Source organism: Hirundo rustica, chromosome Z (assembly GCF_015227805.2).
Source record: "Hirundo rustica isolate bHirRus1 chromosome Z, bHirRus1.pri.v3, whole genome shotgun sequence".
Taxonomy (NCBI): Eukaryota; Metazoa; Chordata; class Aves; order Passeriformes; family Hirundinidae; genus Hirundo; species Hirundo rustica.
The window spans coordinates 50,576,758-50,603,298 of NC_053488.1; the positions used below are offsets into that span (position 1 = coordinate 50,576,758).

The 26,541-nt window shown below is 41.3% G+C and overlaps 1 protein-coding gene across 4 annotated transcripts in view; it reads left to right on the top strand.

Moving 5' to 3' along the window:
• Nucleotides 1–7,580, top strand: part of LOC120765403 (uncharacterized) — a 33,780-nt gene extending 26,200 nt beyond the window's left edge. Inside the window, exons 10-13 of one of the 4 annotated variants that reach the window (XM_040090239.2) lie at nucleotides 600–642; nucleotides 4,390–4,576; nucleotides 6,412–6,547; nucleotides 7,306–7,580. In XM_040090239.2, coding sequence (XP_039946173.1) covers nucleotides 600–642; nucleotides 4,390–4,576; nucleotides 6,412–6,547; nucleotides 7,306–7,405 — 466 coding nt within the window. In that variant the 3' untranslated portion in view covers nucleotides 7,406–7,580. Of the gene's footprint in view, nucleotides 1–599; nucleotides 659–4,389; nucleotides 4,577–6,411; nucleotides 6,548–7,305 lie in introns of those variants that run through there. The other 3 variants (XM_040090240.2, XM_040090241.2, XM_040090242.2) reach the window with 3 other exon arrangements.
• The last annotated feature ends 18,961 nt before the right edge of the window (nucleotides 7,581–26,541 follow it).

The window sequence follows — 26,541 nt, forward strand, 5'->3', positions numbered from 1 at the left end:
CTTTCAAAAAGTACTGAATTCAAGCCTTATTTTCCTCTTTGTTTTATTGTGAACTGTCAGAAAAACAAAGCTATGAATTAAAGTTGACAGTTTGGTACTCTTACACCCATTTTTTTGTATCATCTTACTACTAAACATAACTCACCACTGTAATAGCAGAGCATTTTACATTTCCAAATTTGATATCATCCATGGCACCACAGAATTACCTTGCCAAAAAACAGCTTGCTTTATCCTGTATTTTCCAGTTTAAGGGGTTTTTTTATATTTCCCACCAATACATTATCTGCATTATGACAGACAAGGAGAGTAATAATTTAGCCTGACAAGTTGAATTATTTTTTGAACTATATATTTTGATATATTCCCTTGTCTGCGATATTGCTTTTATTTATTACAGTGTGTTACACAGTGTGTTATGTGACTTATATTTTTGAGTCAGCAATGTTTATTTAGTTTTAATCCACTACTTTTCTTAATTAAAGCCTTGAATATGTCCTGAAAATTATGCATATGTCAGCAAGAATTAGAAAAGGCAGTGAAGAATATTTGTTCTGGTCTACCAAACTAATCTATTCTCACCTTTTGTCGTACTACAGGTGGCTGGAGGCTATGGATAAAGCAGTGCATCCCATCCATCAGGTAATGCTGTATTTAGGTAAGAAGCATGTGTACAGCAGATTGCGCAGAAGACAGAGAGTAGCTGTGTTTGTACATGTTCAGGTGCAGACAACAACATGGAAACTGCACCCTTTTGTTCTACTGGACTGTGGATCACTCCTAATCTAAGAGCCATATACAGAATTATGACTCAGCTTATATGTTTTGCTACCATATGGTGGAATCAATCAAAATGCTCCCTCTCCAGATATCAGCAGCTTTAGGCTGGTTTGGAAACATAACGTAAAATTAGTGTAGCAGGCAGAAAGCAAGGGTAGAGATGACTCTCACAAGTATGTGTAAGCCTTACATAATACTGTTTGGGGTAAAAGAAGAGAAGGGCCATATCTGGCCTTGATTGCAAGCAACCCACTTTTTCCAACAGAATATTGGGTGGTGATGAGGCATGATTGCTGAGTTCTTATTTTCTCTGTTTTCAGAGATAAAGAAAGGTAACTCTCTTGATAAAAATTGAATTACCCATCTCTTTACACTGTTATGCTCTCTGCTCGCCCCTGTGGCTGGGAAAAATATAGCCATAATTGATCTTGAGCTACTACTCAGAGACTTTACTCAGCCCATCATAATTCAGTATCAATAGTCTCTGGCTGGCCCCTGAACTAGGAATTAAAAAGCTAATTTTTGTATTTCCAGACTTGGAACCATAGAGGTCAAAGACATATCAGTCTCTCCTTTCCTGCTATAGACAGACCATTTTTGTAAAAATATGAAAATGGCAAGGTACAAATTAAAAACCTGCCTTAATGAGTGAAAAAAAAAAAAAAAAAAAAAAAAAGTGATATGTGTAATTCCTTCAGCACTGTTTAGTGACAGGTTTAAAAACAGTAAAAGTTGTTTCTTGTTGCTTTAATACCTTTTGCACAGAAGTAAATTGATCAAGAATATAATTCTTTTGGCTTTAGCTTTCAGATGAGGTTATGAGTGCAAAACCAAACTTCTTTCCAAGTATATTCTTCCTGAGCATTTCTCAAAAGAGTATGAAGGAACCTACACATTGAAAACAGTAAAAATAAATCAAACAATTGAAATTGTGTATCCTAACCTAAAGAAACGATAGAACAGCCTGAGCCACAAAGGATGAAGACATAGACATTTTGTCACACAGACAAAACACATCAAAAGAGTCCTTCTTTAGTGTAGCATGCATAAATAACCTGTTGTATAAAATTTACAACATTATACATATAAGGATCATTCATGTATTCATCCATTAACAGCACAGTAAAAAAAAGATGATGGGATGGGTTGGGATGGGATGGGATGGGATGGGATGGGATGGGATGGGATGGGATGGGATGGCATGGCATGGCATGGCATGGCATGGCATGGCATGGCATGGCATGGCATGGCATGGCATGGGAAGGCGCGGGGCAGGAAGGTGTGGGGCGGGGGGGCGGGGCGGGGGGGCCGGGGCAGGGCGGGAAGGGAAGGGAAGGGAAGGGAAGGGAAGGGAAGGGAAGGGAAGGGAAGGGAAGGGAAGGGAAGGGAAGGGAAGGGAAGGGAAGGGAAGGGAAGGGAAGGAAGGAAAGGGAAGGGAAGGGAAGGGAAAGGCGAAGGGAAAGGGAAGGGAAAGGGAAGGGAAAGGGAAGGGAAAGGGAAGGGAAGGGACAGGGAAAGGGAAGGACAGGGAACGGGAAGGGAAAGGGAAGGGAAAGGGAAGGGAAAGGGAAGGAAAGGGAAGGGAAAGGGAAGGAAAAGGGAAGGAAGGGAAGGGAAGGGACAGGGAAGGGAAGGGAAGGGAAGGGAAGGGAAGGGAAGGGAAGGGAAAGGGAAGGGAAGGGAAGGGAAGGGAAGGGAAGGGAAGGGAAGGGAAGGGAAGGGAAGGGAAGGGAAGGGAAGGGAAGGGAAGGGAAGGGACGGGAAGGGAAGGGAAGGAAGGGAAGGGAAGGGAAGGGAAGGGAAGGGAAGGGAAGGGAAGGGAAGGGAAGGGAAGGGAAGGGAAGGGAAGGGAAGGGAAGGGAAGGGAAGGGAAGGGAAGGGAAGGGAAGGGAAGGGAAGGGAAGGGAAGGGAAGGGAAAGGAAGGGAAGGGAAGGGAAAGGGAAGGGAAAGGGAAGGGAAAGGGAAGGGAAAGGGAAGGGAAAGGGAAGGGAAGGGAAGGGAAGGGAAGGGAAGGGAAGGGAAGGGAAGGGAAGGGAAGGGAAGGGAAGGGAAGGGAAGGGAAGGGAAGGGAAGGGAAGGGAAGGGAAGGGAAGGGAAGGGAAGGGAAGGGAAGGGAAGGGAAGGGAAGGGAAGGGAAGGAAGGGAAGGGAAGGGAAGGGAAGGGAAGGGAAGGGAAGGGAAGGGAAGGGAAGGGAAGGGAAGGGAAGGGAAGGGAAGGGAAAGGGAAGGGAAAGGGAAGGGAAAGGGAAGGGAAAGGGAAGGGAAGGGAAGGGAAGGGAAGGGAAGGGAAGGGAAGGGAAGGAAGGGAAGGGAAGGGAAGGGAAGGGAAGGGAAGGGAAGGGAAGGGAAGGGAAGGGAAGGGAAGGGAAGGGAAGGGAAGGGAAGGGAAGGGAAGGGAAGGGAAGGGAAGGGAAGGAAGGGAAGGGAAGGGAAGGGAAGGGAAGGGAAGGGAAGGAAGGGAAGGGAAGGGAAGGGAAGGGAAGGGAAGGGAAGGGAAGGGAAGGGAAGGGAAGGGAAGGGAAGGGAAGGGAAGGGAAGGGAAGGGAAGGGAAAGGGAAACTTTTTGTGTGTGGTTGTGCTTCCATCCAAGTCTGAATGCAGTGTCCCGCTGACAGACACTACAGCATTTTCTCTGCAACCCAGAAAGCAGATAGTGAATTTTGTCTTGACGGATTATGTACAGTAAAGACTACTGAAGTCAAGCAATCAACAAGGCAATTTAAAAAAAAACCAAAACCACAACTTCATACATCTGTGAAGTAATCCTGTTTCTACCTACAAAACATGTACTGAAAAATAAAATAGATGCAGAAACGACAAATCATTATTTTAAGAAGAGGGTAGACATTTGGATATTTTTCTATCACACATACATTAATATAATTTCATTTTCAGCATTGAATTTTGTTGTAACTTAACCCTCAGTAGTAGCTCAGCCTCACACAAGCTGCTCACTCACTAACTCCCAGCACGAGGGGGGAAAAAGAATCAGAAGACTAAAACTGTGAGAAGACTAGTGGGTTGAGATTTTAATAGGTAAAGCAAAACTCACACACAGAGGAAGAGCAAAACAAAGGATTCATTCACCCCTTCCCATGGCTGGGCAGGTGTTCAGCCATCCCTGGGAGAGCAGGGCCCCATCACATGTAATGGGTACTCAGGAAGAGAAACACAATCACTCCAAACTTTGCTCCACTTCCTTCTTCTTCCCCAAGTTTCATATGCTGAGTATGTTGTATGGTCTGAGACATCCTCATGATCAGTTAGGTCACCTGTCCTGTTTGAGTTCCCTCCAACTCCTTGTGCATCCCCAGGTTCCTCCCTGATGGGGTGAAGAGCAGAAAGCCCTTGGTTCAGTTCAAGCCCTCCTCAGCAATAACTAAAACATCCCTGTGATTTCAACACTTTTCAGCACAAAACCCAAACACAGCCCCATACTAGCTACTCTGAAGAAAATTAACCCTATTCTAGCCAAAGCCAGCAGAACTTTTCAGAAGATTTTCACAACAAAAGCTAATTTATTGGCAGAAGACTAAATACTGTGTTTCATATCAGCATGTCCTCCTTAATTTTTTACCAGAACACTTCATTACATGCTTACTTTACAGAATCATGTGTGGGTAGATGTCACATTGCATAATACTACACTCCCACCATTGGCTATCAAGAACCCTGAATGCCTGGGGCTTCTCCACCAACTGGATAAGGGCAAAGACGTCTGGATTCAGCACTACTGCATTCTGAAGGATGGCTGTTTGTACTTTTATGCCACTCTCCGGTCTACACCTGCCCAAGGTAGCAATGGCTGCTAGATTTTAATTTATTATTGAAGTAGATATATTTCACTGCAGTTTCCAAGTAGAACTTTTACCATTAATGAGTTTCTTATGAGGAAATTCATGCTGTTCCATGAAGGTGAATGAAGGAAATCCAGACTTAGTCTCTCTTTATTCACCAGCCACCTCTTTCCTGACCTTAGTCTTTTTTCCATTTCCTCTAACATTTTTATTCTTTCTTTCTGAAATGTAGTTATTCTGCAAACAGGAGAAGTTACCTGAAACAAGATCCACCCTTCTAAAGCACTTTATGATGGGTTGAGGCAGTCCCACTGATGGCAGTGTCCTGAAAGCTGTCAAATCCTGCATGTTAGGATGCATCTGCAAATATAATGAACTCTGACTGGTTGCCCTGAAACTAGCAGGTTTTTATGTGGCCTTGTTAAAGCTATTTCACTCCTCAGTATGCTGACCTTTCCTTCTGCTGGAGAACCTGGTGGTCCAGGATGTGGCCACAGTCATTTGCAGCTAAGGCTACCATCTAGGAGCACAACAGGAGAGGGTGGCTATCCACTCTCAAAGCAGCGAAATGATGCTACTGAGATCAGTAGCAAGTGGAGTTCACACACAGAGAGGGGATGGGTGAGGACCTGCAAATGCTTTCTCCCTGTGCTAAGGAAGCTGGCAGTCAGAACAACCAGAAAGAAAATACTTTTCTTTTTGCTTGCTAGCCAGTCTTTGGATCAAAAGGGAAAAACTTTTGTTAGGGAGTAGGCTATTATGATCAGGCAGAGGATGCTCCACTTCATATCATTTGCATAACATTCTTCATCTGGCAGGGGCCATATTTACAAAATGACCAGAGATTTCCTCTTTGCATGAAACCAAGGCTAAGGTTTGTTCAGAGAAAATCAGTGAATTAACAGAAAGCCAGAAATTAAGTTTTATGCATTTACGACTCTGAAGCATATGTTCCTACTGCCAAATATTTTCTTTTGGTGTTTAAATATCCTACTGCATAGAAATTCTTCCATATGGTAGTGGGTTTTTTCTTGTTATTGCATTTTTTTCCATTTTCACCACATATTCTCATCCTGTTCTATCATTCTCAATGCTAGAACATTAATTTGGTGCTGTTGTGCCTAAATGTGAGACTCCCCAGAAATAAAGACCTTGTTCTGCAGATCTTTCTGACAGCTCACTGTATACGTATAAAGTGAACTTAGACCTTGTTGTACTGAAGTAATCTGGAGGGGGAAAAAAGAAAAAAAAATAAAAACAAACAAACAAACAAACAAAAATTAAAATGTCCCGAAGATCGAGATGTGTCTAATGCCTCTCCTTCACAGCTGGCTAATGTGGCCTGCAATGGCATCTCAATTACTAATGGCAGCAGGAGTAACCAAACCTGATTTTAGGAATTTTTTTTCATGTTGAAATTCATTGCCGTTTAGTTTTTAAAGGAAAGTAAAAGAAAATATCAGCAACAAGAACCCCCTTTCCAAAGAACTTTACAGTGGCTTGAGGCAGCCTCATGTGCCCTGAGGCTGAGGCTTGAGGCAGTCAAAAACCAGGAAAAATATTTTGCCATGTCTTACTTAATGAAAAACCAAATAAATCTTTATTGTTCATCATTTGATAAATATGAAGCCTGTTTAACACTGTTTTGAAATCAATTTTCATAAAAGAAAAATAAGCTAAACTTTCAGATTTTTAAATGTAAAGTCTGTAAAACTCTGTGAATGTAACAATCTGACAACCCAGTTTGCCAGATTTGTTGGTATGCTTGTAATTGGTAGAATAAATATACAATGTATGCAATATACATAATGCATGCTATTTTATTCTGTCCAGGTGGCCTTTACCTGCAAGGCTATACTGTGAGTGAACAGTCCTTGGGCTCCAAGAGATCTGTAATTGAACTTAAACCTCCATCTGAAGAGTTTAAAACTTTTTACTTATGTGCAGAGAATGTAAATGAAAACAAAAGGTAAATCAAACATCTTTTGTTTGTATTTTTTTTTTTCCAGTTTATTTACCAGACTGTAGGAGACCAAGAGCTCTGTAGCTTGGGAAGAAATAGTGACAAATTTGCAGTCTGTTTTCACATTTCCCCCCAGATTTCCCTTTAGCAGTAGCCTTAGTCAAACTGCAGTAAAACATATCCTGCAACATGTGAGTCATCAGTTATGTTTTTTCCAATGCTGAAACAACAGCAAGGCTGGCTAGCAGAGAATTGGAAGTAAACCTGGATAAGGTGCCTTGCACAGTTATGTGTGGTGATTATACTGAACACAAAAGCTATGGCACTTCTCAGTAGTGAGAACAGAGTATATATCCTCCTCCTTACCAGGAATTAATTACTTCTGTCAATGACCATTAGAATTGAATTAATTTAAGCAAATTGGACAATGAAAACCCATTCTGAAAGTAAATTCCCTCACCATAATCCAGTCAAATTCCACATCTGTCAGTGGGAGTTTTTACCAGTTTTGTCAGTGGGGTTTCGATTTAATGAACAAAAGACAAAACTTTTCAGTATGTTGGAAAATTACTGTTAAGATGTATTGTTTTTACAAGAGGCGTATTAACGCCTCCACCTTCTGCATCTCTCCAATCGACTGATTATGAGTACAGGTAGTAACAGAGTTGATAGTAACACACTTATTAAAGGTGTGTTTCAAAGGACAGAGAAATGTACACATAACACTTGATCAGGGGCAGTTGTTCATCTTTCATTCCTTCTAGGTGGATTACAGCTTTGAAAGCTTCAATTAATAAATGGTTACCCCTACACCAGGCAATCCAAGATTTCATGAACAGACCACTGGAGGAGACAAGGATGTGAGAAGAGAGCTCAGTTTTTCCCGTTTCTGTTTTGCATTTAAAATTCCATGCTGTATCTTATGAGTCATCTCAAGAGATACTCTAGCAGCAGCTAATCTTTAGCACTGCTACAAATTCAGAGATTTTGTAAGCATTAGTAAATAAATGCAAAGCAACGTTGCCTTCTTTCTCACTGTATTTTGTGTTTCTACTTCAACTCAGATCACACAGAGTCTGCTTTACAGCTATGACCTGACATACATTTTACATACATTTTGTACTTCCTGCTGGGTTGGGGGGTTTTTTGTGTTTGTTGGTTTTTTTGGTTGGTTTTTTTTTTTTTTTTTTTTTCCGGGGGGGGCGGGGTGTGGGTGTGTGGGTGTGTGGGTGTGTGGGTGTGTGTGGGTGTGTGGGTGTGTTTTTGTTTTGGTTTGGTTTGGTTTGGGGTTTTTGGGGTTTTTTTGGTTTTTTTTTTTTTTTGGGGGGTGGTGGTTTTTGAGATTTTTTTAGTTCTGGGGGGTTTTTTTGCAAATACACTCTTTGCAAAGTGTTCTGCTTTGTCCTCCAGATGACTTGCATGTGGGTTTGCCTATCAGTTTCTATGTGTTGTGGTGCTTAAACTTGAGACAAGCTGGGTTTACTGAAGGCTCAGCAGCTACGTACTATTACATGGAATATATCTGTACATTCTTGTTGGCTATTTTTGGGCTATTTTACATTCTATCTTGTTTTAATTTTATGATGATTTTGATTTGGTCATCCGCCATCACATCACATCACTCACAGCACATCTGTGAACAGATATCAATTCAAGAATCAAAGGATACTGTTTCCTCCAAAGTTAACAGTAAGAGACAGCAGTATAAAACCACATCAGGGCTATCAGGATTAGACATCTGTGGTTATTACAGCTGGTCATATACATAGTATTTCACATAATTGTTTAGCATTTAAGTAAACTCTCATGTGAATAAATCTGGATATTCAGTTTCCAAAGTTATCAAAACAGTAATTCAAATAAATTACAAAGGTTAGTCCAAAGATGCATCCAATACAAACAACAACAACAACAAAAAAAAAATTGACAGTCTATGAAATTTTAATTACAAAGGCTGTGATACTCACGTTTCTTATGATCTTTATACCTAAATTGTTTGAACACACTAGAAACCCAGCTATTCATTTGGTTTTACCATGAGCCTGGAAGATATCAATTACAGAAAAATGCTAAAAATGCAAGTAGTGCTCTCCCAGCCACCACAATTTTTTTTTTTTTTTTAGGAGACAGATTCATTAACTTTACATGCCTGAAGCAATAGTACCTTGATGCCAAATTGTTCAATTTATTTGCTACAGTGACTTGAGAGATGTATTTCAAAAAGAAGAATGGTTAGTTAAACAGTGTAAGCAATTTTTTGAAAACAAGCATCCAACCCCAGATATGTTACCATGTTTGCTTTGTATAAATCTGTGCTCTAAAGTAAAATGTACTACTGTATTTGAAAAAAAGTAGTCACCACAGCCATATTCTACATTTTACAGTATGTTAAAATTTTTGTGTTCAGAAATGAAACTTACATTTCCGCTACAACTCCAAGAATAAATAATGAAATAGCTATGAATTACTTCCTCTTCTTACTCTTTTACACAATGAAGAAAATAACACATATGAGTCAAATACAAAGGCATTTTGTTGAGACTAGTAACTTTCCCTGGGGAATAGTTATCCAATTCAGAGTAACAGTTCAGAGCTAGGAAGCAGAAAAGCAAACAAAAAGTCAATATATAAAACAAATGCAAACAAAATTAAACACAGCAAATGTGTTTTCTGTTAGAAACAGTAGCGAGCCATGCGAGGGGCAATGTAACTCTAAAAGGGTCTGGAGTACAAATCCTATAAGGAGCAGCTGAGGGAGCTGGGGATGTTGAGCATGGAGAAAGGGAGGCTCAGAGAACATTAATGATTCTATGATTTTAAAAATTCATTCAAGTGAATAAACTTAGGATTTCTCTAATGACCATAATCTTTGAAAAATTATGGAAAAAGAAACCCTAAACTATCAAGCTTTGGAATGATCTAGTTTTCAACCCAGGAAATTTGAGGATGAGTCCAAGGCAAGCTTTCTATATTTCTCTGAGTTGAGGCTTCTTTCTGTCCGCCTGACGAGATCAGAGTAGCCTATGGCTGTTGCTATTTTCCTGGGAAGTAGCTACAGACCCCAAGGAAGTGGGCTGCCATTCACTCCCTCTTGTACCACTTCATCTCCTTTTCTTGGTGGAAGAACCAAAGGCATTCTGAAAAATGCACTGAGATTTTTCTCAGCATGTATCAGGAACATGAAAGTTATCACCAGTGAAATTTGCAAATTCTCAAGCTTCGTTACCACAGGTAATTTTACTGTGATTTTCAGCAGGTATTCATGCTACTTTTTGGACAATATTTTTAGCATGAATTTTAGCTCTTTTAGCTTGGCTTACATATGAACTACAGGACAAACACTAGTTATGATCATCAAGTCAACCATGCCTTAAAAAACAAAAAACAAAACAAACCAACCAACCAAACAAACAAACCCTAAAGTGGGAAGTTTGTTCTACATCCTTTCCATAACACAACCAGATGTTACTTATTATAATGAAACAGTAATGTACACATCTCTTGTTGCTAGTGAATGGCCCTTCCCTAGAATGTCTCTTTCAGGTAGGAAAGAGAGTACGAGAAGAGTACCCAGACTGCACACTTTACCCTTCATCTAGCCTGAACATTTCATCCAAATACATTTAATATCAGAGAATATATTATTACCATGCTCCAAGTGCAAAGAGAAATGATGAAGTTATGGATATGTTGGAGAACAAACAAACAAACAAAACACAAAAAACACCACCACACCTGGATCTCTTAGGCAGGTAAAGGTTTAAGAGGTTGGATGAAGTGATGAAGTGGTTTGATGGAGAAATTGCAGCTGTTCAATAGCAAAAAAGACCCTTCCGCTTACTCAAGGGCAAACATGGCACCTATAACCAGAACTAAAGTTACTGGATGGACTGTGTGGTGGAATGTGGGAGTAATTTCTAATCCTTTTAACAGGTATGATATTTATTACACAAGTAACCTTCAACATGCACTATTTCAGTACTATGCAGTCTATGTTTAGTTATTTGACAATTTTATAATGGAAAGTTTTGAGGCCAAATAAATAAACAACATGCCTTTATTGATGGGGTAGGATAAAACTATAAACAGAACTGTCACATCCATTCCCTTCCTTCCTGGATAACTGCGCCACAGCATAAAGCACCCTGCAATGTCCACATTTTACCAGAAAAAGTAGTTTTCTTCTAGTTTTTACAACATAATGCATGTAGTCTGAAGGCTGAGATACGAAATCCGCAAAATATTCCAAACTCAATCCTGACAATCAAATAGATGGTTTCATTCCTCTCTCTCTTTAAAAATAATAATATGATTACAAGTTAGGAGCATGCCTATTGTGCTTAGCACTTTAAAATCTCGTGTGGGCAGCTGCAGTTTACATCCTGTTGATTACATATGTGACTTTAATCCATAAAACAAGAGCTAGAGCAATAGGCTAGAGCACAGTTAATTAGGATTTGAAACAAAAAGTAAAAATGTTTGGCTTTAAAAATGAGTTAGAAATTATTCTGGAGGTGAACAAATAAAATAGTTTTGTCATTATTTCATCTGTAGTTTATAAAAGATATTTTAAGCAATTCTCATGTTAGTAATTTTTCAGCATCAAAGTTCTCAATTTTCTCACATCTATACAGCAATTATCCTGTAAAAAATATTTTATCACTGTAAAAACACTAAAATCATAAATAAAAGTGCTTGGTTGTTTTAAAAAAAAAAAAAAAAAAAAAAAAAAAAAAAAGGAACACAAACAGAACTTTAAGAACATCAGTATTGTGTTAATAAAAAAATGTCCACACATTGGTCTTGCAACATAATGTTACAATTTGTTATTTTTACATTCTATCTCCAGTTGCAGCAATAAATGGCAAAACTGCTGAGCTGTTTTTACCCACAGGTGTTTGTTACCATCCTCACCAGTGGGACAGTGACACAATAAAATGCCACTTTTTATGTGCTATAAGAATTGTGCTATAATTTCTCCTTTTGTCTGCTGAAAATTCAGCTGGCAGAGTTTAAATGACTACTGACAGCTTTACCTTTATATGAAAAAATGTTGTACAACAGTGAGAAAAATCTGATCACAGCAAAAACCCTGCCTCCATGCTGGGAAAAGGAAGTATTTTTTGGCCTCCCCACCAAGCTGAAAAAGAAATACATTCCTTGTCTGAAAGAGCATGAAGTAAAACACAAGTTTTTCCAGTCTTCAAGTTATTTCAGTAATGTCAACAGATTGCTATTGTCTTAATACTTACAATGCTTTAAATGGAAATTCAAGAAAGTAGATTGGAAATATTTTTGAAGAACCAGGAAAAGAAATACCCCAGAAATTAGACCCATCTTAGGATAATACAGTTGAAGAAACAAAACAAACAAACAAACAAATAAATAAATATTGATTAATACCAACCAGAAAGAAAGGGAAAAAAAAAAGGAAAAAACAAAAAACAAACAAACAAAAAAAACAAAACAAAACAAACAAAAAACCCAACAACAAAAAAACAACCACAACAGTCATGTATATATTTATATGAGACAGAACAGAATTTTGAGTTTGCCACCAAAGAAACAATAGTCAATCCAAATCCAGATTTCTCCAAGGGGGTTAGATTTAAAACTTTAAATAAAGTTTCCCTTTAGAATCTAAGTTTTAGTTTCCTTCTAAGCTTTTTTTTGCAATTCCTTCAAAAGGAGGGAAAGTGGGATGCGTTACTTCAATGCTGTCTCGGGGGTCAGCAAAGCTGTGCAATCACTATATTGTCATTATCCCACTTCATGGGTCGTTTGTTTGCAAAGAAGACTATAATTACTTTCTAGGTATATCTGCTTTCAAGGTTTTCTTTCCACTACCAGGAAAAAGATAACTGTGTTGAAATCAGAATGCTTCCACTAACAGAGTATGATACTGAACTGAGAAGAAAGGGGGTCATGTTCTTTAAGCATGGTTTATCCAAATGTTTTTCTGCCCTCCAAACTGAGCTATTTTTCTGCTCTGTTCAGCAGAAAATATGTACAAGATTTTGCAGCAGGAAAGCCACAGAGGGTCTCTGGGACGGAAGTCTGAATAATGCCCAGGTTTTGCTGATTCATGAGCACATGGCCATTCCCTCTGCCAGCACCACAACCACTCACTAGATGACATGTTAATTTTATCTAAATGAAGGGGAAGGATTTCAGCAATATGTAGGATATGACAAATCTTATTCAAGATGATCTTCTCAAAGGGCAAATTATGTCAACCAAGCCAGATATTTACTAACAAAATACAAGCTGACAGAGCCAGGAAAGACATTCATTTTTCTGGGGAAAAGATGCTGCTTTCATCTAGAGGCTTCATCATTTTGGAGAAAGTGTCCTGTTAATGAAAATACACAAGAAAAAAAGACCTAAAGTAATTCCTTAATACTGTAGGACAACTAAATGTTTTGAAGATTATCTTTCATGAGGGGTTCATTTGCATGCTAGATTAGATTAGCGGTAATAATGTATCATATCATATCTGTATTTATAATTTGTAATAGTATTTTCTTAATTTTACATTGCTGAGAACATCTGTTATCTGCACAATCTCACAATCTGAAAAGTATTGTTTTCATTACAGCAAGCTGCAGTTACTGTGATTAGGAAAAATAGCTGAAAAATTAAATAGGAGAGGATGTATTTCAATAAAAAATAAATGGTAAGAGGTTTTTATATTTAAAAATAATAAAATATTTAAATATAAATGAATTTATATGTTTCTAAATGAAAACACTTGGGAGGAAGAAAGACATTCTGCAAGAAATTTCAAAATACATTCTCTTGTCCCATTTAGGAATGAAAAACAAATTCAAAATGTGATTACTGAGAAATAAACTTATTGAGTCAATTCTAAATGATATACAATCAATTGCAGCTTATTTTATTTTCTTTAAATCTTTTGTTGGATTTTGGCATGGATTTTTCTGTAAATATCATTGTTCCACATTCTGAAGTAAGATGACATGCAATGTTATTTAGGAACACTCTAAATTTTTTAGCTAAATATTCTTCCTTTTAATTTTTTTTTTTTTTTTTCTTCCCTGTAAGGAAATTTGACATCATGCATGTGTTGATCAAACCACTCAGAGTGAAAAGACTATTTGCTGGTGGCCCAGAGTATGTTGGTTGAGTACTGGAAGCAAGATTCAGCATGCCCTTGTGCAGCACAACAGGAAGGAGCCAGCACACCAGCTTGTACTCTGTGTTGCTGTGTGAGATAGAGAGACTACAAGTTATGATATACAAACAAGTGTGAAAAACAAACTAGATTTTTACCATTGAAACAGACCACTCTCTACATAATTAGCAAAGTAAACTGATGGAGGAAAGGATTAAAGCAGTAAGAATCACCAAAAAGCAAATTTTCAAGTTCAGTCTGCAAGAACTTAAGAAGCAGCCCTAGACAACAATATGCTTATGTGCTGGCTTGAAGGCAAAACCAGCGAGAGACTCCAAGTCAGAAAAAAACAATTTAATAGGAGAGGAGAAAAAAAAAAGTAAAATGAAATAAAATAAAACACATGCAATAGTACAAAAGATCACTGACAGAGTCAGAATACAACGTGAAACTGTGGTGATAGCAGTCCAGATGAAGTGGTCTTGTTGAAGCAGTGTTCCCACAGAAAGGTCTGGTAGCTCTTGTCCTCTGGGAATCCAGTGGGTAAGGCTACGTGCGCTGTCCCAAATCCCAGATTATATCCAGGTGGGAAAGCTTGGCACCTCCCCCTGGGCAGAGCATCTCACAATGGGCTGATACCATTTTATCAGTCTTACAATTGGTCCTTGATTGCCCATTAAACAGAGAAAGCTCCTGGAGGGAGTTATCTCTGAGTCATGCAGCAGGGCATTGATGGGCCATTAACAGAAGATAGTCTGGAGGCAGGGGGCAAGGGAAACACTGCCCAAATTAGTTTCAACATTTCATGTAGATGGTGATAGAATACATACTTTGAGCACATTGTACATTGTAACCTAGGACATCATCCACCCCTTGTTCTATGACCATCTACATCATACCCAAATTAATACATTCTTACAGCTAGATAGATAAATACACACATGCTTATACATACACATATACAGAATGTAGCCTTACACCCAGTTCTCACTTAAAATTAGGTCTCCCTGTGGTACATAACCGGTTTCCCCATCTTTCTGCATTACCCACCAAGTGGAACCAGGTCCTTGAGCAAAAACAATCCCACGGATGGGTCTGCCTTTGCCTGAGGTGGGATTAATCCAAACAGTATTTCCTAAAATGTCTTTCATGTGTACCACAGGGACTTTATCTCCATCCACTGTGTGCAAGGGTTCAGACAGGGCAGGACCAGCTCGATTGATTGACCCTCGAGTGTTGACCATCCAGGTTGCCTTTCCTAAGTTCACTTCCTAATTTTTGAAAGTCCCCCCACCAAGCACCTTCAGGGTAGTCTTAAGTAACCCATTGCACCGTTCAACTTTCCCGGCAGCTGGTGCATGATAAGGGATGTGATACATCCATTCAATGCCATATTCTCTAGCCCAGGTGTTTATAAGGCCGTTCTTGAAATGGGTCCCTTTGTCTGAGTCAAATCTCTCAGGAGTGCCATGTCTCCACAAGACCTGCTTTTCAAGGCCTAAGATAATATTCCAAGCAGTAGCAATGGGTACAGGGTAGGTCTCCAACCATCCAGTGGTGGCTTCCATCATAGTCAGCACATAACGCTTGCCTTGGCGGGTTTGGGGAAGGGTGATGTAGTCAATCTGCCAGGCCTCCCCATACCTGTACTTCAGCCATCGTCCACCGTACCACAGAGGCTTTACCCGCTTGGACTGTTTGATTGCAGCGCAGGTCTCACAGTTGTGGATGACCTGTGAGATGTTGTCCATAGTAAGGTCCACCCCTCGGTCACGGGCCCATCGGTATGTTGCATCTCTCGCCTGATGACCAGATGCATCATGGGCCCAACGGGCTAAGAATACTTCTCCCTTGTGTTGCCAGTCTAGATCCACCTGTGATACTTTCACTTTGGCAGCTTTGTCCACCTGCTCGTTGTTGTGATGCTCTTCATTAGCCTGACTCTTGGACACATGTGCGTCCACGTGTCAAACCTTCACGGTCAGCTTCTCTACTCGGGTGGCGATGTCTTGCCAAATCTCAGCAGCCCAGATGGGTTTCCCTCTGCGCTGCCAATTGGCCTTTTTCCAGCAGTTCAGCCATCCCCACAGAGCATTAGCTACCATCCACGGGTCAGTGTAGAGATAAGAGTCTTGGGCACTTCTCTCCTTCGGCAATATCCAAAGCCAGCTGGATGGCTTTAAGTTCTGCAACCTGACTTAATCCACCTTGTCCCTCAGTAGCTTGTGCAACTCGTGTGGGGCTCCAGACTGCAGCTTTCCATTTCCGGTTAGCACCTACAATTTGGCAGGAACCATCAGTGAAGAGGGCATATTGTCTTTCAGTCTCCAGTAGCTCATTATACGGTGGGGCTTCCTCGGCACGTGTCACTTGTTCCTCCTCTTCTTCAGAAGACAATCCAAACTAACTTCAGGCCAGTTAGTTATAATTTCCAGAATCCCAGGGCAATTCCGGTTTCCAATACAGGCGCACTGTGTGATGAGGGCAATCCATTTGCTCTATGTGGTGTCAGTGGTGTGATGCGTGGAAGGAACCTTTCCCTTGAACATCCACCCCAGCACCGGTAGTCGGGGTGCCAAAAGCATCTGTGTTTCAGTGCCAATTACTTCTGAGGCAGCTTGAAGTCCTTCATAGGCAGCTAAGGTTTCCTTCTCTGTGGGAGTGTAGTTGGCTTCGGATGTTCTGTAGCTGCAGCTCCAGAATCCCAGTGGTCAGCCCCAAGTCTCCCCAGGCACCTTCTGCCAAAGGCTCCAGGACAGGCCATTGTTCCCGGCTGCTGAGTAGAGCACGTTCTTCACATCTGGTCCTGTCCTGACTGGGCCAAGGGCTACTGCATGAGCGATCTCCTGCTTGATCTGGTCAAAGGCTTGTTGCTGTTCAGGGCCCCAGTGGAAATCATTCTTCTTGCGGGTGACCCAGTAGAGAGGGCTCACAATCTGGCTGTACTCAGGAATGTGCATTCTCCAAAAGCCTGTGGCACCTGGGAAAACTTGTGTCTGTCTCCTTCTTGTTGGTAAGAGGAGACATTGCGGTGATCTTGTTGATTACCTCTGTGGGGATCTGGCAACGTCCATCTTGCCACTTGACTCCCAGAAACTGGATTTCTTGGGCCGGTCCCTTCACTTTACTTTGCTTAATGGCAAAACCAGCTTTCAGCAGAATCTGGATGATCTTTTCTCCTTTCTCAAAGACTTCCCCTGCTGTGTTCCCCCACACAATGATGTCATCAATGTACTGTAGATGTTCAGGAGCCTCACCCTTTTCCAGTGCAGTCTGGATCAGTCCATGGCAGATGGTGGGGCTGTGTTTTCACCCCTGGGGCAGCTGGTTCCAGGTGTACTGTACACCCTTCCAGGTGAAGGCAAACTGGGCCCTGCACTCTGCTGCCAAAGGAATGGAGAAGAAGGCATTGGCAATATCAATGGTCGCATACCACTTTGCTGCCTTGGACTCCAGATCGTACTGAAGCTCCAACATGTCTGGCACGGCAGCGCTTAGTGGTGGGGTGACTTCATTCAGAGCGCGGTAATCCACCGTCAGACTCCATTCTCCACTTGATTTACGCACTGGCCATATCGGGCTGTTGAAAGGTGAATGAGCCTTGCTGACCACCCCTTGGCTCTCCAGTTTAGGAATCATCCCATGGATAGTAATCACAGAGTCTCTGTCTGTGCGATATTGCCGACGGTGTACTGTTGTTGTGGCAATTGGTACCTGTTGTTCTTCAACTCACAGTAGTCCCACAGCTGAGGAGTCGCCTGAGAGACCAGGCAAGGTACTCAGTTGTCTGGTGTCTTCTGTCTCTACAGCAGGTATCCCAAAAGCCCAGCGATATCCTTTTGGATCTTTGAAGTATCCATTTCTGAGGTAGTCTATGCCAAGGATGCATGGGGCCTCTGGGCCAGTCACAATGGGGTGTTTTTGCCACCCATTCCCGGTTAAACTCACTTCGGCCTCCAATACAGTCAGCTGCTGGGACCCTCCTGTCACCCCAGAAATAGAAATGGATTCTGTTCCTACATATCTTGATGGCATCAGGGTACATTGGGCGCCAGTGTCAACCAAAGCCGTATATTTTTGTGGGTCAGATGTGCCAGGCCATCAGATCCATGCAGTCCAATAGACCCAACTGTCCCTTTCCTCTACCTGGCTAGAGGCAGGGTCCCCCTAATCCCGGTCATGGTACACATTGCTTTCTTCCTGTCAATATGTTCCTGAGGTCCCTTCAAGTGGATCAGTCATATCATCCTCCCTATACCTTCTGGAGTTCTGTGCCTGAGAGACTGGAGCAGTGTTGGCTCTAGATGAGCTCTTTGTGGTAGGTGTCTCTCTCTTCAGTTCATGTGCCCGGGCTGCCAAGGAAGAGGTGGGTTTTCCATCCCACTTCCTCATGTCTTCTCCATGCTCCCAAAGAAAAGACCAGAGGTTACCTTGTGGAGTGTATCCTCTCTCCCTGGCTGGCGGATACCTGCTCCTAATGGCAGAGACTCTTGTTGGTTCTGGTGAGATGTGGTAAATGTCTTCCTTAAGTTCCTTTTTCAGTTTCTGATGGCCCTCTTCAATCAAACTCCAGACTTGTTCAGCCAGCCTTGTTTCACGGATGAGACATGGGTATGAAATGGGGCAGTGACAGTATCCTCGTAAATTTTTAGTTTATTGACCAAGACGCCCACCTTGTCCTCGCCTTCCCTCCATTGCAGTGTTGCCAGGTAATGGGAGTACATCTCTGGTCCAAGCCGTGCAAATCTCAACCACATCTGCGATGTGCACTGGACATCATCTGGGCTTTTAGGAAATCTCTCCTCTTCTGAGAAAATGGTCTCCAGCACAGCCAATTCCCTCAGGCATCAGATACCTTGTTCCATTGTGCTCCATTTTCCTTGGTGCACCTGGAGGTCTTCTTTACAAAGGTATCTGTCCCTCACACTTGTTAGCAGTCGCCGCCAGAGGCTGAGAGTTTGTTGGGTTCTCCCGATCCCCTGGTCAATGACCACATCCCGGGACAGCGATCCCAGTTGCCTGGCCTCACTTCCATCCAGAATGGTGTCATTGGCTGCAGCGTCCCAGATGCGGAGCAGCCAGGTTAGGATGGACTCGTTTGTCTGGCGGGTGAATTCCCTCCGCAGGTCACGCAGTTCACCCAGGGATAGAGAGCGGGTGATGATCTCTGGCTCTGTCTCTTCTGCTGGGTGCGAAGGTCCTGCCACATCCTCATCAGTCACTATGCGGACTGATTTGCTCTTTGATTTCTTCTTCTGAACAGGGGCAACTGCCACTGGTTTAGGTTGATCTGCTTCAGTGACAGTTTGTGTTGAGATGCCGATGGCACCTTTGGTTTCTTCCTCCTTTGTGACAGCTTGTGTAGACACTGACACTGTTGCTTTGTTTTTGGTTCCTTTCTCCTCTGTGACAGTCTGCATAGATGCGGTTCCTGTTTCCTCTGTGACAGTTTGTGTAGACACGGATGCCATTGTTTTGCATCTTTTTTTTTGTTTTTTGTTTCTTTTTCCCTCTTCCTCAAGGAGACGCTGCACCACCTCATGTAGTGTTTGTTTTCTAAGCGTGGTGCAGGCCGTGCAGAGAAGGCAAAGCAGAACTAACAACAATATTATGCTGTCCTTGGCACCTAGAGAGAACTCAATACTTTCGAAAACTGCTGTGCCAGGCCTAAAAGACTGGAAAAAAATCATTCTTTACCCCTCCCCACAGGGGCTGGGTGCAATTGTTGAGAGCCCAGATGTAGCATTCTGGACCAGGACAAGAAAACAAAATAGAGTATATATTCCAAATGATGCTCATTGCCTCAGAGGTTATCATACAATAAACATAATAGACCAATAAAGCAATTTTGGTACCATACCCTGGTCTACACATGGGCATTAAGACCAGCAAATACTGCCCCATGTGTGGGAAAATGTAGAGAGCTAGGTATAAGATATATGAAAGCACGTTGAGCATCATAGCAGACAGCTGGTTTTGGTTTGGTTTTTTTTTTTTTTTTCCTCACTACAAAATTGTAATTCTGACTTTTCTCAGTACCTCTTGCCCCATGTTGGGCACCAAAATATATGTGCTGGCTTGAAGGCAAAACCAGCGAGAGACTCCAAGTCAGAAAAAAACAATTTAATAGGAGAGAAAAAAAAAGTAAAAATGAAATAAAATAAAACACATGCAATAGTACAAAAGATCACTGACAGAGTCAGAATACAACGTGAAACTGTGGTGGTAGCAGTCCAGATGAAGTGGTCTTGTTGAAGCAGTGTTCCCACAGAAAGGTCTGGTAGCTCTTGTCCTCTGGGAATCCAGTGGGTAAGGCTACGTGCGCTGTCCCAAATCCCAGATTATATCCGGGTGGGAATGCTTGGCTCCTCCCCCTGGGTAGAGCATCTCACAATGGGCAGATATCTTTCTATGAGTCCTGCAATGGGTCCTTGATTGCCCATTAAACAGAGATAGCTTCTGGAGGGAGTTACCTATGAGTCATGCAGCAGTGCATTGATGGGCCATTAACAGAAGACAGTCTGGAGGGAGGGGGCAAGGGAAACACTGCCCAGCCTAGTTTCAACAGCTCATGTAGACGGTGATAGAATACATACTTTGGGCACATTGTACATTGTAACCTAGGACAGCTCATTATAATCCACTGTGAAAGAGACATCATGAAAGCTAAAATAATATTAGCGAGAGCTATAGTGCAAAGGTAGAAGAAAAAGAATTAACATAAGTAGTCACCAGTAACTAAATAAAGAGCAGCAGTATACACAGTGACTAACAATCCCACAGGAAAAGGGGACTCTCAGAGTGAATTACCGTAGATATAGTAGCGGCAGGGAAATCTTATCCTAACCTTGATTTTACCAGACACAATACAAGCTGGCACTGGTTGGAAATAAGAAGAACACATAATCCCTGTGAAATTGAGTTTGAGCCTGCTGTGCCTTCATGATGTGCTAGCAAACCAAATATCTGTGTGTGTTAGTTTTGCACAGATAGTAAATACCAATTGTTGAATGGCTTTCAAGATGGATGGCCAGAGTAGCCAGTTAAAAAGAAAGACACACCTCTGGGTCATACAAGCATAAAATCAGCCTGGGAAGGACTGAGGCACTCTCTTCCTTCCAGGCCAGTCACAAAGTAGCATTGTGGGCAGCAGAGGGGCGCGGCTCAGGCCCCACTGCCCTTGGGCAGCCAGGCCAGGCGCAGCCAGGCCTCCGGGAGCTGCTCTCCACATGGGGAGCAGCCGGGCCGGCTGAGCCCCCTTTCCCCCGGCTGCCCCGGCTCGGGGCAGTGCTGGCCACATGCCTGGGGCTGCAGCAGAGGGGGCCAAGGTTTGGTAGCAGCTGGCAGCAGAGAAAGCAAGCCTGCAGCTTTATAACAACTGTGAGCTGAGCCGCCTTAAATGAGACCGAGGGGTGGAGAAGAAGACATCTACTAGCTTCCCCCATCAGCATGGCTTTGCATCTTTAAGGCCTTGCAGCTCAGCAGAGAGCATGTGACCACCATAAGCCTGAGGAAATTTAACTGTTTCCTAGCACAGATGAAGCTTTTAAAGTTCTAACCCTTCTCAGAAAAAGAGAAAAAGCCAAATTGGAGGTATGTGAAGAGATAATATGAAGACATCTAAGTCAGTGAAGGAAAAATTACCCCCAAGGTGGAAGACATGACAAGTTGCCTTAGCTCTAGGCTGAGATTTCTTACAAGTTGTGGTAACAAACTGCAAAATTAATATCCCAAAGTATTCCTTTAAATTATGGACAATATCAGTTGGGGAGGTGACATGTGGATTTCTTTAGAGCAAAGGTATTTGTGATTTACTGAGTGAATATTAAACTAAAAGCTGTAATTTAGTGATCTTATAAGATATTTGAACAGGGAAAGATTAGAAGCCCTCTGCGCTTGTGAAAAATTGGGAAAATATCTCTGTTCTTTGAGATGAAAAATCCTTTGCCTTTGAGTTGTGCATCTTTAAAATGTGACACCTCAATATGTGTGAGTCCATGGCCTATATGTAGTCACAGGAAAGGCTACGTGATATAGGAGGTCCACAACTGCAGAAGTTCCTGAGCGGGCTGCTTCTGTGAGAGTTAGAGCCCACAAGCAGACTGTTTCTCTTGTAGAAAGTTACCAGAACAAATAAGGAAAAGCTTCTCTCTCTTTTAAGTCTGAATGAAAAATTATTTTATAAGTAGTACTGACCTGGAGTTCTAAATTTTGGCTCTTTGCATTGTTTGTAAGAAAGTTAACAGTTTGTAAGGGAAGGGAAGGGTATTTTTAAGGTTTCATTTGATTCTTGGGTGTTTTTAGTGTGTATTAATAAACCTGTCTTTATGAACCTGCTTTGCTTCTCTCCTAATCATATCTTACAGTAGTGTCATGGGTTGGTACAGTTTGGGTTTTTAGTTATAAAGGAATGTAAAATAATTCTCCATGTCAGGACCTGGGAATTGCTTTAGAAGAGACAGAGACCTATCAGAGAGTTAGTTGGAATATTGGCATCTGTTCTGACCACTGGAATTGTTAGCTGCAGCTTTGGGAAGTACCATATAAACCCCCTTCATTTCCTGTAGGTGGGTCCTTTTACTTCTTCCTTTGGCCAGAGAGAGACAGGTAACATCAAGCTGGGCCTGCTGCTCCCCCATTTCGGGGGGGAGCTGGCCTGAGGCCTGGCCGGATTCCATCGGCTCCCGGGTGAAGGGCAGGGGGGGAAGGAGAGGTTGCTGTTCTGCAACAGCTACTTTCTTCAGACTTCTCTGGAGCAGGGAGAGATCTCTGTTGGGCCCCTGAGAAGAGCTATAGACACCATTTGGGCCAAGGCCACCCCAATTTACACCAAGGGGTGGGCTGAGAAGGCATTTATGATCTTGCCTGTGTGGTTTTGTGTGATTCTGGACTGCCCGGGTGCTCTGATCTCTGATGTTTCTGTGAGTTCTTCCTCCCTCATTAGCTCGGCCTTGAACATCTAACACCACAAGCTACAGAGAGAGAGACAAAGACTGAGCAGATTTAATGTTTTCTTAGAAACATGAAGCTTCTAGAGCTTGGCCCTTCTCTGAGAGAGTAAGAAAGGACAGAGTGAACATAAAGAACAACAGCATGAAGTCAGTAGAGCAAGAGTGAAAAGACTATTGGGACAGAGGGTTGAAGAGTTGGTTGTCCTATTCTTACTTGAGACATGGAAATGAACTCTATATTTAAGTCATTCCTTTAAATCATGGGAAAGTTATGCATTTTGGGAGATGATTGTTTTAATTTGTGTGTAGATTTAAGCAAAGGTGTTTGGGATGAACTAAGTAATATCCTATAAGATGCTTGAACAGAGATAAAGATGAGAAGCCCCTGCACCAGTGAAGAAGTAAGAAGATATCTCTGTACCTTGAGGTGAAGAATGCTTTGCTTTGGAGTTATTCATCTTTAAAAGGTGACACCCCAGTATGCAAAAGTCTAAGACCCATGACCCATAAGCAGCTTAGGAAACTGCTCCTGGGAGGGTCACAAAGGCAGGTTTCTCTGGGCAGTTGTTTTTGTGACAGTTTAAAGCCCACAAGAGAACTGTTCTAAGTTGTCAGTCGGATCCATGAGTCCAAAAGAGACTCTTCTCCTAATGAATTGATGAAAGACTATTGTCAGATAGTGAAACTGACTGAAAATTACAAGTTTTGTCTCTTTATGTTGTTTTGTAAGAAAGTGAACAGTTTGTGAGTGGAGGGAAGAGTGTTTTTGAAGTTTCATTCTGTTTTAAGGGGTTTTTTCCAACTTTTTTTTTTCTTTTCTATTCTTTTAGTGTATGTTAATAAACTATTTGTTCATTTTAAGGTTGAGCCTGCTTTGTTTTTCTCCTAGTCTCTCTCCCACAGAAAGAGTAAGTACCAAGACCAAAATTTAGTGAACGTGAAACCACTACAAGTAGGAAAAAAGAAAACATTAAAACCACTTCATAAATGGTGCATTGGCTGGGAAACAACCCCAAAATCAGCAAACATAAAACCACAACATAGCCCAGTTTAAACTAAAACCATTACACTGTGCTAGCAACCCAAAAGTTTACATGTCTGCAACAGTCATTCTGTGCCATGCATTCAGGGTATGTTCACTACTGCAAAGCCTGCTCATCAGCAGTTACTCTGTTCCATCACTAGGTCATTGCTAATTCCATCATGATTGCAAGAAAACTACAGTAGAAAACTACAGTAGAATACCAATATTATCAACAAATCGTAACAACAGAATAGAGCATATGGTGAGATGCTTTTAAAAATCATTCCAAGGACAATCTGTGGGAAGAAATGTAGGCTGTAAATAGGACAGGATGGATGCTTTGAGCTGATTGTTAATGTGGATTTGAAGGAGTTCCACCCACAACATGGCAGTGTAAGCAAGGTAATCCCACAGTTATTTTCAATGCTAAATAAAGAGTAAGAACAGTCATCTTTCTCCATCAAGCATGAAGATGGATCAAGGATCTTGATTCGAATCAAGGATTCTCAGCCACTGGAAGAGTGGGATTAGATGCAAGACCCTCTCCTCACAGACACAAACAAATATGCAGGATTGACTGAAGAAGTAGTGCATGAAGTACCTTTACAGAGAGCTCTAAATGCTGATTTGCTGAGATAACAACTGGTTGCTAGAATCAATAAGAAGATAAGGCTATCCTTGAAGACTTTTAAAAGCATATTCTGACATTCAGATAAGAGCATTCAGCTGTATATCCTCTTTCACAGGATGCTATGCAGCTTTCATAGGGAACTTGCTTTGACATCAGGTTTGGAGATGAAATCTCAGTACTCGTTATCAGCTACTGAGATCTGTCAGGAGCTCAGCTCCAGCTACAGAGAGTCCAGATCAAAGGGTAAAAAATAGAATTTAAAAAGTAATTTTTCCATGTCATCAGCCTTTCTCCTAATTTCTTGGGGTTTAGTTGCTACAATGAAGCAGATATTGTATTATAAGAGGTTTAACACAAAAGTGTTAGTTTCAGGTCCACATAACAATGCCTTGAGCTGTAAAATTTTGTCTTATATTTATTATGTGTATCATACTAGTAACCACAAAATGCAAGTTCTTTCCCAGCAGTATAATAGCCAGTAACTACTACTCAGAGCTGCCTCCAAAGAGATAAACTGTGATGCATTAAGAATAGCCGTGTAACAGCACTGAAAAAGCAGTGATTTCTCAAGTCTAATGGTAAAAATAAATATGCAAAAACTGCTAAACCAAGCTTATGCATCCACATTGCATAGCATGCTGCTATGCTCACCCCCAGTCTGCTCCAGACAAGCTGGCTCAGATCCCCAGTGCAGCATGGCTGGGTGTGTGCAGTGTTGTGGTTGGGCTATGAGGTGACAAGCTCATTCAGATGTGTCTCACTTCCCTGTGCAGTGCATTATAGCCACTATGTATGCAAAATATATTTCCTGTTAAAAGAAAGAATGGTGGTTTCCTTTAAAAGTTTGAGTTGCTGTATCTAGAAATGAGAAAAAAAAATAAAAAAGACAACTCTTCTTGAAGAAAAATTGAACACAACACAGTTAGTAACCCTGCTATTGGAGAACTGCAGAGCCAACAGAGAGTAAAAAAATAGAGTGTTAGCAAAACCAATTTCTTCAGCAGTCAATGTACATTAAGATACATGAGAAACAGTAAGCAGAAGAGTTTCTTGAGCTGTAGATGTTAATGCAGTCTATGCACTACTGTCCCATTGTTTGGATCTTCAGGAGGAAGAAGAGATGAAAACCAACACAAAGTAAGTATAAATAAATTTAGAATTTATTTCTGGATATACAAAATTATCTTGTCACTGTGACAATATTATGGAGCATTTAAAGACAAAGAGAGAATAGGTGAAAAGAGTAAATAATTTGAAATCTTGAAAGGACTGAAAAAGACATAGTCTGATGTATTTGTAGCCCAATTATTTATCCCGTAAGTTGTGTTGCTTGAGGTTGCACCAAGGTTAAATAAAATATTCATAGTCAACATTACACATGCACATGTACACAGACACTCTGGAAGGATTGTACTGCTTGTCACTGCTTTTATTTTAACTTTATCCAGATCACCCTAGACCCTGTGGGACTGAACTGTTGTTTACTGTCTAGAAGTTCAGACACAATTTTCTCTGGAGATAACTGCCTAGGAAGAGTCTTTTGACCAAATGGAAATTCTCTACCAAGAAATCCTTAAGGGAACAGCTTAAAGATCTCCATACTGCTGAGGACAAAAATTTATGACACAAAGCCAGGCCTCTCTTAATTAAAAGCATGAAATCTTTTTGGTTTCAGTTTTTTCTCTCCTCATTTATTTGCTTAGAGTGCCAAACTGGCATTCTTACAAATGCATTGAACCATAGATATTTTGGCTCAGAGAGGGGCAACTGGGTAGACAGAAGTGCTTAAGAGAAGTTTTTCTTCTCTTGTCCCTTTCCAGCTTTAGTCTCGTTACTATATCAGTGGAAGAACAAAGATGCAGCAGAAATATCTATACCTATGCACAAGTGTGCAGCTGCCTGACCTTAAAATCTGCAAGTGGCATGCGATGAAAAAAAAAATTCATGAATAGCAGGAGGAAAAATAAGGGGGCACTGGGGTTGATCAACAGTGGTTGGTCATTCAGTGGTGACAAGTGAAGCACTGCAATTAACCAAGATCACAGAAAGAAGTTTTAAAGCATTTCATATAAGACATGATCTCTTGGAGTGTTGCAGCATTTTCATAAATGCCTCTGCTCAACTCAACAAAGTATAAAAGCTGTCCTAAAACATTACAGGGTAGCAGGAGGAGCAGTTTCTTTCTCAAACTGATTTATTGATGCTATTCATAACCAACAGAATTTTGATAAGTTAATATTTTATTTAAGATTTTCATGC